At 36.2% G+C, this 13712-nt stretch overlaps 1 protein-coding gene across 5 annotated transcripts in view; it reads right to left on the bottom strand.

Moving 5' to 3' along the window:
- Window positions 1-13712, bottom strand: part of LOC105049330 (mannosyl-oligosaccharide 1,2-alpha-mannosidase MNS1) — a 48470-nt gene that overhangs the window by 15853 nt on the left and 18905 nt on the right. For 4 of the 5 annotated variants that reach the window (XR_012142966.1, XM_073261320.1, XM_073261319.1 and 1 more), the window contains exon 2: window positions 143-190. The exons of the other annotated variant lie outside the window; for it this stretch is intronic. Coding sequence is in view for 3 of the 4 variants with exons in the window: in XM_073261320.1 (XP_073117421.1) it covers window positions 143-190 (48 nt within the window). In the remaining variant the exon portion in view is untranslated. The remainder of the gene's footprint in view (window positions 1-142; window positions 191-13712) is intronic. 5 annotated transcript variants of the gene reach the window in all.

Here is a 13712-nt window from a genome sequence, read left to right as displayed (position 1 = left end):
GGATTTATAATATTCCAAAAATGGCACTTAGACTTTTCCATGTATCCTAACTTTATAATACAATTCCAACAATATAATATTCCAACAGCAGCATAATTTTATTGATTTGGTAACAAACTTTCAGAGAAAATATATTAAATACCTGATCTTGCAACTGATACAGTTCTTCATTTATTTTTGAAACTTCTGCCTATACATTTATGGAGCACATCAAACTAGATTATTCATAGAAAGCATAATATCTTTTTCCTTCAAAATATGAATAATCAGAAAGAAAAAATGAAACAAAAAAATTTCTTTTGCACACTAACATAAATATGTAGAACACAGTATGCTACTAATGTATAATAAATGTGTTTTAAGAAATTTCAGATTTCTATTTTGGCATATACTTTGTGCCATACAAATGAATGTTATTTCCTGCAGTAAACCTTGAATTTCTCATTTAACATCTAGCCTATCTAGACTCCTCTGCAAGTGTAGCAAACCTTCGAGTATTACTCATGATGTAAGTGAGCTTTAAACGTGTAACCAACAAGTTATGTAATTAGAAGGAACATGTCTAAGGATATGTTAACATATTTGCGGAAGAGCAGGAAAATAAGAGAGAAAGAGAAAGAGAAAAAGAAGGCTTTATTATCTCTGTTTCAATCTCATTTAGTACATCTCAAGGGTTATATATACAAGTGCATAGACTCTATACAAGAAAAATAATATTAGTTGATACAGAATCATACTAACCAAGAAAAATGATACAAAATAATGTTAATAAAGGAAAATGTTACAGGATCACATCGATAAAGAAAAATATTATAGGATGTCATGTGATTCCTAAAATCATGTGATCACCTAAAATCATGCTAACACTTCCCCTTAAACTCAAGATGGTACTATAGGTGCCAACTGGAGTTTGAAAACTAGATCACGAATATACTCAAAAGCAAGTATGATAAATTGATATGTCGCTGGTGTGGTTGAATTAGATTTCATGACTGTGAGAAGATATAGAAGGTGGTGGTCATAGTAAAGCCGATGCTCAAAGAGAATGCAACTAAAGGTCGATGATTCTTGCTGATAACAATACCATAGAAGAGAAAACCGACACTCAAAGAAAAAGCAACTGAAGGTCAATGATCCTCACAGACAAAAATGCTATGAAAAGAAGGTCAGTGCTCAAAAAGAAAATAGCTGAAGGATGATGATTCTCCCAGACAGAAATGTCACATAAAAAAGACTGATGCTCAAAGAGAAGGCAGCCAAAGGCTGATAATCCTTGCAAATAAAAATACCATAGAAGAAAAGATCGTTGCTCAAAGAGAAGTAGTCAAGACCAATGATGGAGAGAAATTCGCCGGGCGATGATAAGGAGAGACAATCAAAGATCTGAAGCTAAAGAGAAAAATCATAGAGAGGAGTTGTGGATTTATCAGAAAACAAGAGATCTTCGAATATTAATCTATCGAAAAATAAAAAATCTGCAAATTTACTAGAAATAACGGATCTGTAGGACAAGATATCAATGGCTCTGATACCATGTTAAAATATTTGTAGAAGAATAAGAAAATAAGAGAGAGAAAGAGAAAAAGAAGGCTTTATCTCTATTTCAATCTCATTCGATACATCTCAAAGGTTATATATACTAGTGCATAGACTTTATATAAGAAAAATAATATTATCTAACATAAAATCATGCTAACAAAGAAAATGATAAAAATAATGTTAACAAAAGAAAATATTATAGGATCACATCAACAAAGAAAAATATTATAGATTATTATATGATCCCTAGAATTATGTGATCACCTAAAATCATACTAACAGGATATGAAACATAAAAAGATTTAATCCAATGAAAAATGATAAGACCCACCAAACCTCATTGTTGTCCGTATGTTGGAAAATAGAATATTTTGGGTACTGATTTTAACCTTGGGTTATCTACAGGTTTTAGGCTTTTAGGATTGAAATGAAAAGTTATACATGATCAATAGCTATGAACTTGACAATATCATGTTCTCATTGTTTATTTTGTTCAGGGTTACTTTCACTGTCAAATAATTGATCAAGATTTGAAATTAATGTAGATTTTATTTTTCTGAAAGGGTAATGAGTCTAAATCAGAATTCTATTGATCTACCGCTTCTTCATTGACCTAATCATAAATTCAAAACTGTATGGTAACCAAATAAATACTTGTATTAGAACACCATTGCCTATTACACAATAATACCAATCATAGCAGCTTTATAGCTCCTTTATCAGACAAATCTGCAAATAGTGGATCAAACAGAGCTCCTATTAATGCTTGCTTCAGTCAAAATTTGTTGGGAATGACGTGATCTCACAATTATAATTAGAAGGTGAAGAGGAGCATTTTTTTTTTGGACAATGACTAGCTCCTTCAAGTGGCTTCATTTTCTACAGCTAGTGATTGACGAGTACTTTCCGTACTAATGCAAAACAAAAACTTTTTTACTAGATTGATGCAGGTTTGAACTTATTTAGCAAACTAATGCAAAAGCTAAAAATACTATTTAGAATTATATATTTTGCTAAGAAAATATCATTCCAAATGGTATTTCTTTAGCTCAATCAGCCACCCTTCTGCAGCCTACGTAGAACCCAAAAAAAATGATTTAAAAGCGCTATCCAAATGGCCCTTCTTAACCTTGTTTACACATTCATAGCTGGATTGAACCTCTTTACGTCTTGGTACTCAGGTGACGGTTGTGCTATTGGTGGTGCTGGAATAGTGCCGGCTGGATTGCTATTCGCTAGGACTGCATCTGAGATTATTGGAGCAGTACTGGCGCTTTGGTTTGCTTATGAGACTAGTATCCGGATTGTAAGTACTATCTCAATTAGCTTGCTCCGATCGCGACGATGATAGTAATAATGGCGATGATGTCAGTGGCATCTTGGATGGCTGCGGTGGTGGTGTCGGCTGGGACTCTGAACCTGAACTTGGATCATTTTTATGGGTAGATAGTCTTGAAAGAGTGAATGATAGTTATGGAAGACCAGTTGAGTCGATTCGAAGTCAGTCTGAGTCGACTCCTGAAGTCCTGACAGTCTGCTTTAGCTTAAATTCACAATACAATACTTGAATTAACTTACAGCTAGTACACATATCTGTTTAAAATTTTAAAACCCAATTCACCCCCTTCTCTTGGGTTGTCTAGTTGGACAACATATTTTTTTTTGTGAAGCATGTCCCTCAACTGGCACCTTAACGTGATAAGTTTCTCTCATACATTAGAGAAGCGGATCTAACTTGTTTAAGCTTGTTTTTTGCTATTTCAAGAGACGTAATTGAATTATTCGACATATTATTATTATTTGTATTTTGATTTATATGGCCCTTTTAGCATGGCATTTCCTCCCCCAATCTTTCAAGACACATCTGAAGAACTGTATCCATGTTCAAAAATCATAGCATCCTAACACTTAAAATTAAATAAGCAAAATATCTAAACTAATCTTTGATAGAAACAACAATTAATAATATAAGATAGAATAAAAATATTAAGTTTATAAAAGAAATCCCACAGTACTACAAGTTCAAAAAATATTAAGTCCCACAAGGGCATTATGGTATCCGTGGTTGCTTGGACCTGCTTAGAAAGATCCTCAACATCACTCCTACTTCTATGTTACCTATGATGGCCCCTCTCCTATATCAGTGGATGTCTCGTGGTCATGCATATGAGGAATAATAGGTGTTGTCGGAGCATCTGCGAGTTGAGTGACCCCCTCATGATGCTCTGGATCAAACAGACCCGATAATGGAGTAGTGTCCATCTGTTTAATGAAAAATGTCATTGATGATGATGGACAATTCCGATTGCGCATATCATGCTGCATCTCAGAGATATGTGGGAAGCCCAATTGCCACATCTCTGAAAAATATGGTGATGCTACTGAAACGTATGGAGATGCTGTAGGTGACCCAGTATGATAAATGAAGATGTGATCAACTTGTCCAATATCCTGATATGTATGTCTGATAATGTCATTCAATTGGCCCAATATGATTAATTACTATGATTCATCATTAGCAGCAATGGCATGTTGTGTGAAAATTGCTATCTCATCCAAATTCTCCATCTGCATAAATCATACAACATAGTTAATGATTAGAACTAAAATGAAGACTTAATGAATTGAAATTCAATATGACATTGACATAAGACATAATTTTTGTAGCATTACCAAAATATGTATAGTAGAACTCTCACCCTCATATCCTGAAACTACATACGAGACTGTCCTATAATCCGTATTGTAATTGCTAAGAAACCAAGCTATGTAGTTCTCAGTATATGGATGGCATCCCAATATGTGATCACTATGAACTATGTGATCTCGTCGTACATTCCAAATGGTGATATACTCTGCATGCTTGATACGTCAGTTAACATGAGCTCTCCCTTATCGATCAATATGATGAAGTCGCTGGCTGGTATCAAGCTGCTCTGGGATGCCCTGAATCTGATAAACTACCGCAGCACACGATCTGAAAGGTGCCACTCCACTATATTAAAACAAATAAGCGGCACCCTAGCAGCCTATATATCATGTCCATCCGTGCACATCTGTATAATATGGACAATATCTCCTTTGTGTATGGCTCTCACCAAAACTGGCAGAGTTAAAAATAAAATCGAATTAATAAGCTCATTTTTCAGTAGATTATAAATACTATATAATATTTTTGCACATAAATCAAAATTATCCATTTACGTATATCAATCAATGTATCAAGTTAACATCTATAAATCCGTGCCACCTTCATCGATAAGTGATAAATGTTGAATGCAATGTTCCATTTACTTGACAGTGTTCATATTAATTAAACTTCATCGGATTAAAAATAGTACTAAGTTTCAAGTAATGAAACCAATATTTTTATACCTATATCTTCAAGGTGCGTCTAGTCTGAATAAAACATTGAGATCTTGTTGTTCTGGTGGCATCTCAAGCAATTATCACCACTATGGATGGATAGTCGACATCCTTTCCCATGCCTATATCTGTCAATTCCAAAAAATTATATATTATATGCCCAATCAGAGCTATAATAGAATATAGAAAATTAAAATTTATATATCATATATTGTAATAATACAAGATAACCATCAACTCTGATTGATCATGATAAAAACTCTAGTATATAGCCATGTATAGACAAACTAGTACTGTACTGCCCCAACTGAGCCTATGAGTAAAATCTAAATCTTCCAACAATAGTAAAAGCATCAACTTTACCTTGTTATATGAAGTATTAAGCAAAATGGCACCCCCTAGCAACCGCAGTACTTGGCCCCTAACATACTGTTGCACCATCTCCTTTGGTGTATCATCCTCAATGGCAAATATCAATATGATCATCCAAACACTATCCACGATCGTGAATGATCAAAGAACTAGGCCTTGAGCTCAAACCCTAGTAACCGGAAGCACGTAGCTTGCCACTCTAGAATGCTAAGCATGAGATCAGCTCCTATAACTACATCCCCATCAACTGATAGTCCGGTGAGGATATTAATATCTGTAACGTGATGGTCGTCTCACCGAATGGAAGGTGAAATGTGTATCTGGGCGCCATCTCTCAAGTAAGGCAATAATAAAACCAACATCCAACTGTATTCGGCTAATTCGATACGTATCATAGAACCCCAGGTATCGTAAATGATCCACAACTCTATCTGGGATGTTCTCCATCCTCCATAAATCACCATCGACTCATCTTAATCGAAGATGTTTGCGCTCCTGTAATAAGATAGAATAATTAGATAACTTATATGACTTTAACAAGATTCTCTTTATAAAAATATAAATAGTAAGAGTAAGAATGTAATACTTACATTGCCATCTAATATGACCTGTGACCGATGGATATCCTATAATGAAAGAATACTATGGTCTCGAGAGTCTGGATGCCATGGATCTAAAATGAATCTAAAATAATGACATCCATCCTAAGTTTATTAGAGCATGCGAAATATGATACTAATTCATTATATGAGAAATATAATTTTCAATGCATGAAAATGATGATGTCACTAATTCATTACTGACAAATGTCTGGTAGCACACATAAAACCAATATTGTTATATCATACAACTCAAATAGGAGAAGGAGAATATGTACACTAATCAAAAGATGGGTCTATGATTCTATGCAATGCAATATATTTTAAGTTAGGGACCACTAATGCATCTCAGATAAATAGTAATAAGGAAAGCAAAAAAAAAGTAATGGGGAAGGAGAAAGAAGTTGATGGGTGGGGGGGGCAGCGCGCGAGCAGAGTGGTGGCCGAGGGGGTGCGGGCAGAGTGGTGGCCGGGGGGTAGTCGGATGCGAAGAGGGCCAGGGGGTGGGGCAGGCATCGGATGGGAATAGGGGAACAAGGGGCGAAGAGGGGGGGAGGGGGAGGGGGGTGCGCGATGGGAGGGCATCGGATGGGGGGAGGGGGGGCACAGCGGGAGGATGTCGGATGGTGGAGGGGGGGTCCCTACTCATCAGAAAGAGTACTTTACCGTAGTAATGCATTTTTAAAATTTTTTTATCAAATTGATGCATGTTTGAACTTATTTATCAAACTAATGCAAAAGCTAAAAACACCATTTGGAATGATATTTTCTACTGAAAAAATGCTATTTCAAATGATATTTTTTGGTCGAGTTAGCCACCCCTCCACAGCTTAAGTAGAACTTAAGCCCCAAAAAAATAAATAAATAAAAGCGCCGTTATCAATGGTGCTTCTGAAAGTCGCCATTCCAAATGGCGCTTCGGAAAGCGCCATTCAGAATGCTGGCCATTCAAAATGGTGCTTTCAGACCTATTCAAATCCTGTTCCTTCCCGACACCCACTCCATCGGTGCTCCACCAATTGCCTTCCAACCGGACGCCCTCCCCCATCCGATGCCCGCCGACGCCCCCCCACCCCCCTTTGGTTAGCTTCTTCCTTCTCTTTTGTTGCTCCTTGGATTGATTTTGATGATTACAAAGCATTTTAAGGGGTACTAATGATTTTCGCTTGAAAAAGACTTATTGCTTTTCAGGGCAAAATCGTAATTTTACCAAATCCTGATTTGAAAGCATCAAGTGATAGAATAAAAGATTTGTGATCCATTGGTGAAAATTTTATAGTTTTTGGACATGTATTTTGAAAGATATCTATGTTTGAAAATTTGAGTCGACCCCATGAGTCGACTCATGGCACAATGAGCTGATTGGCACGCAGATTTTTTGGCTGGCACAGTCTGTGAGTCGACCCATGAGTCGACCCCCAAGCATGAGTCGACCCATGAGTCGACCTCTGCTGTTTTTAGGCCAAATTTACAGAACCTTGATTTTCTGATGGTTTTCTGTTGTTTTTCCACAGAGGTCGACCCATGAGTTGACCCATGAGCATGAGTCGACCCATGAGTCGAAAAAGTTCTGCAACGACTAGTTTTTAACCCATTTTAAGTGCTTTTAATGCTCATTTAATGTGGTCTAACGGCTCTATTTCACCCAGATTGTTCTCCACCATTCTTTAAAGCTATAAAAGGGACAAAAAGGTAGGAATCATAAAGAAGAGAGATTTTTGAAAAGAGGATTTCAAGCATACTTTTCAGCCCTAAGCAAGAGCTCACTCAAAGCATTCAAGAAGCCTTTAATTCAAGCTCACCAACTCCTCAAGTGCACATTCAAGTCTCCAACCACCTTGAGAAATCGAAAAGAGTATTCTTCTCTTTGAGTAAAGTGTATTTAAAGCCTCATTCGCTCATTAAAGGAGCTTCTTTTGTATTTACTGTGCTATTGATTGTTATACTCTGTTTGAGTTATTATTTTTGTTTTGGAAGGGTTCCAAAACAAGGGAAGGTTGATCCGAACCTTGAATCGGAGTGTATTGAGTTGCTTGTACCCGAAAATAAGTGGACTAGCTTGGGATAGCTAGAGTCGGAGTTTCCGACGAGTGTATTCAAGTGAATACAAGTTAGTGGATTGAAATTCCCAAATAGGAGCTTGGGGAGTGGATGTAGGTGCAAGGTTGGCACCGAACCACTATAAATCCTTTTGTTTGTGTTGTGCCTAATTGCTCTTCTTTAGAACTTCTTTATTCTCTTGTATTTTTGCTTTTAATCATTAGCCTTGAATCAACTATACTCTCCCTATTCATTTAGCTATTGCTAAACATTTTTCATAAGACTTAAGTTAGTTTAAAATTTTTAGAAACCCAATTCACCCCCCCTCTTGGGTTGCATAGCTGGGCAACAAGTGGTATCAGAGCCCGGTGCTCTAGCCCTACTTTGATCTAACCAATCAAAGAGCTAAAGATCTATGGCAACTCAAGTTGGCACTTCTCTAGCCGAGGGGCAGTCCACTAACCGACCTCCACTTTTCAATGGGTCCAACTATACTTATTGGAAAGTCGGATGAAAATCTTCATTCAAGCACTCGACTATGATATATGGAGTATCATAGTAAAGGCCCTCACACACCCACTAAAATTATTGATGGTGTGGAATCAGCAAACCCGAAAAAGAGTGGGATGAGGTTGATAAAAAATGGCACAACTAAATGCTAAAGCTATGAATGTCTTGTATTGTGCTCTTGATGCAAATGAATTTAATCGCATTTCAACTTGCTTGTCTGCTAAAGAAATATGGGATAGATTAGAAGTAACCCATGAAGGAACTAATCAAGTAAAGGAGTCCAAAATTAACATGGTCGTGCATAAATATGAATTATTTAAAATGGAGCATGATGAGTCTATAACTGAAATGTTTACTCGCTTTACTGATATTATAAATGGTTTAAAGTCTTGGTAAGTCATATTCTAACAGTGAGCTTGTAAGAAAGATTCTCAGGTCCTTACCAAGAACTTGGGAAGCCAAAGTGACCGTCATCCAAGAAGCCAAAGATCTAAACATCCTACCCTTGAAAGAGCTTCTTGGATCATTGATGACACACGAGCTGAGCATGAAACAACATCAAGAGGAAGAAGTCAAAAAGAAGAGAACAATCGCCCTCAAATCCACAGCTCAACCAGATGAAGAAACTGATGACACCGATAATGAAGAGCAGGATGAAGAGATGGCACTCATTACCAGAAGGTTCAAGAAGTTTTTAAGAAAAAGAAACAAGGAATGAGGAAGAGGCCACTCACAAAAGGGGAACAGAGCAAAAAAAGGACAAAGACCAACCCTTATCTGCTATGAATGCAAGAAATCGGGACACTTCAAGTCGAATGCCCACAGTTGAAGAAGGGTCCCAAGAAGTACAAGAAGAAGACCATGATGGCCACTTGGAGTGGGAGTGATGACTCAAGCTCCGAAGAGGAAGACTCAACTGAACAAGCCAACTTGTGCCTTATGAACATGATAATGAGGTAAATTCCGAAACTCCTAGTGACTTTACATTTGAAGAACTGCATGAAGCTTTTTATGATCTAATTGATGAACTAAAGAAACTAGGGATAAAGAACAAAGATCTAAAATCAAAAAATCAATCTTTACTGAAACAAAATGAAACATTTCAATTGAGAAATCTACTCTGTTTCAAGAAAATCAAAATTTAAAGAATAAAATTGCCAAGCTAAAACCGATAGTTGAAAAATTCACCTTGAGTTCTAATAAACTTAATATGATTCTTGAAAATCAAAAGGCCGTGTATGATAAGGCTGGACTTGGCTATAACCCTTGAAGAAACAAAAGTATCTGAAAAATATCTATGTAAACTCTTCAAGTAACAAGTTTTCTAATATTACTTGCTTCAAATGTGGTAGAGTAGGACACAAGTCATACATTGCTTCTCTAACAAATCTGTAAACTCAAATGTAAAGAAAATATGGGTTCCAAAAGGAACCATTATGACTAACCAAAAAGGACCCAAGAAAGCTTGGGTACCTAAAAAAAAACTTGACTTTTGCTTGCAGGTGTGTCTAGCATCCCAGGAGAAACAGTAAATGGTATCTTGATAGCGGATGCTCGAGACACATGACTGGTGATGAACCCAATTCATCACACTTGATGCTAAGAATGGAGGGATGGTCACCTTTGGAGACAATGGTAAAGGAAAGATCATCGGTATAGGTAACATTAGTATCACTCCCTCCAAATACATTGAAAATATTTTGTGATAATTTACTAATCATTAGTCAATTTTGTGATAAAGGATATAAAGTTATTTTTGAATCTTCTGTTTACATTGTAACTAGTCCTATTAATGAAGGCATTAAATTTGTTGGACATAGACATGGTAATGTTTATATGGTAGATTTGAATGATCTATCCAAGATAAACATGCAATGCCTAGTATCTTTGAATGCCAAGATTAATGAGACTAGTTGGCTTTATAATCGTAGACTTGCACATATTAGCATGCATTCACTTTCAAAATTAATTAAGAAGGAATTGGTTCTTGGTTTGCCAAAATTAATTTTAAAAAGGATAGAATTTGTGATGCATGCCAACTAGGTAAACAAACAAGAGTTTCATTTAAGTCTAAAAATATTGTTTCAACCTCTAGACCTTTAGAGCTATTGCACATGGACTTGTTTGGACCTACTAGAACTACTAGTCTAGGAGGAAAATGATATGGTTTTGTAATTTTGATGATTTTTCTCATTTTACATGGATTTTCTTTTTGGCACACAAAGATGAAACTTTTCAAGTTTTCTCTAAATTTTATCGAAAAGTCACTAATGAGAAAGGATTTTCAATTCAAAATATTCGAAGTGATCGTGGAACCGAATTTGAAAATCAAGAATTTGAAAAATTTTTGATGAAAAAGGAATAGGCCACAATTTTTCAGCACCTAGGACACCCCAACAAAATGGGGTAGTAGAAAGGAAAAATAGAACCTTAGAAGAAATGGCCCGTACCATGCTATGTGAAAGCAACCTTCCAAGATACTTTTGGGCGGAAGCTATTAACACGGCATGTTACATTTTAAATCGTGCTTTGATTAGACAAATTTTAAAGAAAACCTCCTATGAGCTTTGGAAAGGAAGAAAACATAATATTGCATATTTTCATATTTTTGGTTGCCGATGTTTTGTATTAAATAATGATAAAGAAAGACTTGAAAATTTGATGCAAAATCAGATGAAGCAATCTTTCTTGGTTACTCCTCCACTAGTAAAGCTTTTAGAGTTTTCAATAAAAGAACCTTAGTAGTAGAGGAGTCGATACATGTTGTCTTTGATGAAACTAACGATCTTCCTTCAAGAAGGATGAAGGTGTTGATGATGCAGATCCTCTTATAGAAGGAATGAAGGAGATCACTCTGAAAGATTCAACAATTCAAGATGATGAGAACATGAAGACAAATAGGATGAGGGAGGTGAAGAACAACCTCAAGGTACAAATGACCTACCAAAGAATGGAGGTATGTTCACAATCACCCTAAGGAGCTAATTATTGGTGATCCTATGCATGGGGTAAGAACTCGTTCTTCACTTAAAGATACATTCAATCATTATGCTTTTGTCTCTCATCTTAAACCTAAAATCATTGAAGAAGCTGAAAATGATTATAATTGGATTAATGCAATGCAAGAGGAACTTAATCAATTTGAAAGAAATAATGTATGGACTTTAGTATCAAGACCTAAAAATTATTCAATAATTGGCACAAAATGGGTTTTTAGGAATAAATTAGATGAACATGGAAATGTAATAAGAAATAAAGCAAGATTGATTGCTAAAGGTTATAATCAAGAAGAAGGAATTGATTTTGATGAGACCTTTGCACCTGTTGCTAGATTAGAGGCAATTAGACTTCTACTTGCATATGCTTGCTTTATGAAATTTAAATTATTTCAAATGGATGTCAAAAATGCCTTTTTGAATGGATATATTGCTGAAGAAGTCTATATAGAACAACCTCTAGGTTTTGAAAATCATGCTTTTTCTAATCATGTTTTTAAATTAAATAAAGCTCTATATGGTTTGAAACAAGCACCCAGGGCTTGATATGATAGGCTACGTAAATTTTTACTTAATAATGATTTTTCAAGAGGCAATGTAGACACAACTTTTTCATTAAAAGAAATAAAGATGATATATTAGTCATACAAATATATGTTGATGACATTATCTTTGGGTCTACTAATGAATCTCTTTGTCAAGATTTTGCAAAGCTCATGCAGGGAGAGTTCGAGATGAGTATAATGGGAGAACTTACATTCTTCCTCGGACTCCAAATCAAACAAACAAAGGAAGGAATCTCCATCACCCAAAGCAAGTACATAATGAAATTACTCAAAAAAATTGGAATGGAGAACTCCAAAGCAATTGGCACACCCATGAGCCCTTCATGTAAGCTTGACAAGGATGAAGAAGGTAAAAGTGTAGACTTAAAATATTATAGAGGTATGATTGGCTCTCTATTATATTTAACTGCAAGTAGACCTGATATCATGTTTAGTGTTTGTCTTTGTGCTCGATTTCAATCTAATCCTAAAGAATCTCACTTGAATGCTGTTAAAAGAATCCTTAGATATTTGAATGGTTACTCTAAGGACTCATTAATTGATTTAATAGGATATTCAGATGTGACTTTACTGATGTAGATTAGATAGAAAAAGCACTAGTGGAACTTGCCAATTTCTTGGAGTTAATCTAATCTCCTGGTTTAGCAAGAAACAAAATTCGATAGCACTGTCTACGGCCGAGGCCGAATACATTGCAGCCGAAAGTTGTTGTGCTCAAATCTTGTGGATTAAGCAACAACTCGAAGATTTTGGTATCAAACTTAATGAAACTCCCATAAGATGTGATAACACTAGTGCCATAAATCTTACTAAAAATCAATTCAGCATTCTAGGTCTAAACATATTGAAATCAGGCATCATTTTATAAGAGAACATGTTCAAAATAAAGACATAATTCTTGACTATATATGTACTGAAAAATAATTAGCCGACATCTTTACAAAGGCCCTAAGTGAAGATAGATTCTGTGAAATTAGGAGAGAACTAGGAATCCTTGATCTATCTGCTTAAATGTCTCTCTAATCCCAAGGGTTCAATGTCAAAAACTCTTTGAACTCAATTCTCATCATTTCTCTTGGGCTTAAAAGCTCAAAATTATCATTCTCATAATTGATCATTGAGCAAATATCCTTCTCCTAAAGTTTCAAATTTTTCGAAAATTGTTCATCATTTTTTCTGAATTTCTGTGAACCATGAGTCGACCCCCTAGGGTCGACCCAATAGCAAACTTGTAGTTTTGGCCAAAATCCCACGGGCTTCTTCTTCTTTTGGTTAAAATCCCATCCTTTGAGCCGACCCATTCCACCGTCTTCTTCCTCCCTCCAAAATCTTAGGTCTCCTTCTTCTTCCTCTCCAAACCCAAGACCTACCCCCAAGATTCTTCTCCCATCACCCCTCTCACCTCAAATCGACCCTTAGGAATCGATTTCATCCCCATCTCATCCTTATTTGGAGCGGTTGGAGCGTGCCCTAGCTTCCATCCTTCTCCTCCAAATCGGGGTTTCACTCCTCCAAAGATTCCTATCCTTCCCCTAAAATCCCTCTATCTCTTCACACATTTGACCTCCCAAGACCCCTTGCTTGCTCTGGTGGTGGAAATGACTCCAAAAATGAAGCTCCCACAAAGAAGGAAGTCGGTCCGCGAGTTGGAAGAGAGCGTGCGCAGGAAGAGACAGGCTTCTCAGACCTCATCTGCTTCCATTCCTGTTTCGGCATCTGCTCCA

The sequence above is a fragment of the Elaeis guineensis genome, chromosome 7 (genome assembly GCF_000442705.2).
Source record: "Elaeis guineensis isolate ETL-2024a chromosome 7, EG11, whole genome shotgun sequence".
Taxonomy (NCBI): Eukaryota; Viridiplantae; Streptophyta; class Magnoliopsida; order Arecales; family Arecaceae; genus Elaeis; species Elaeis guineensis.
The sequence above is the reverse complement of the archived record's forward strand: the minus strand, read 5'-3'. Positions and strand labels throughout refer to the sequence as shown.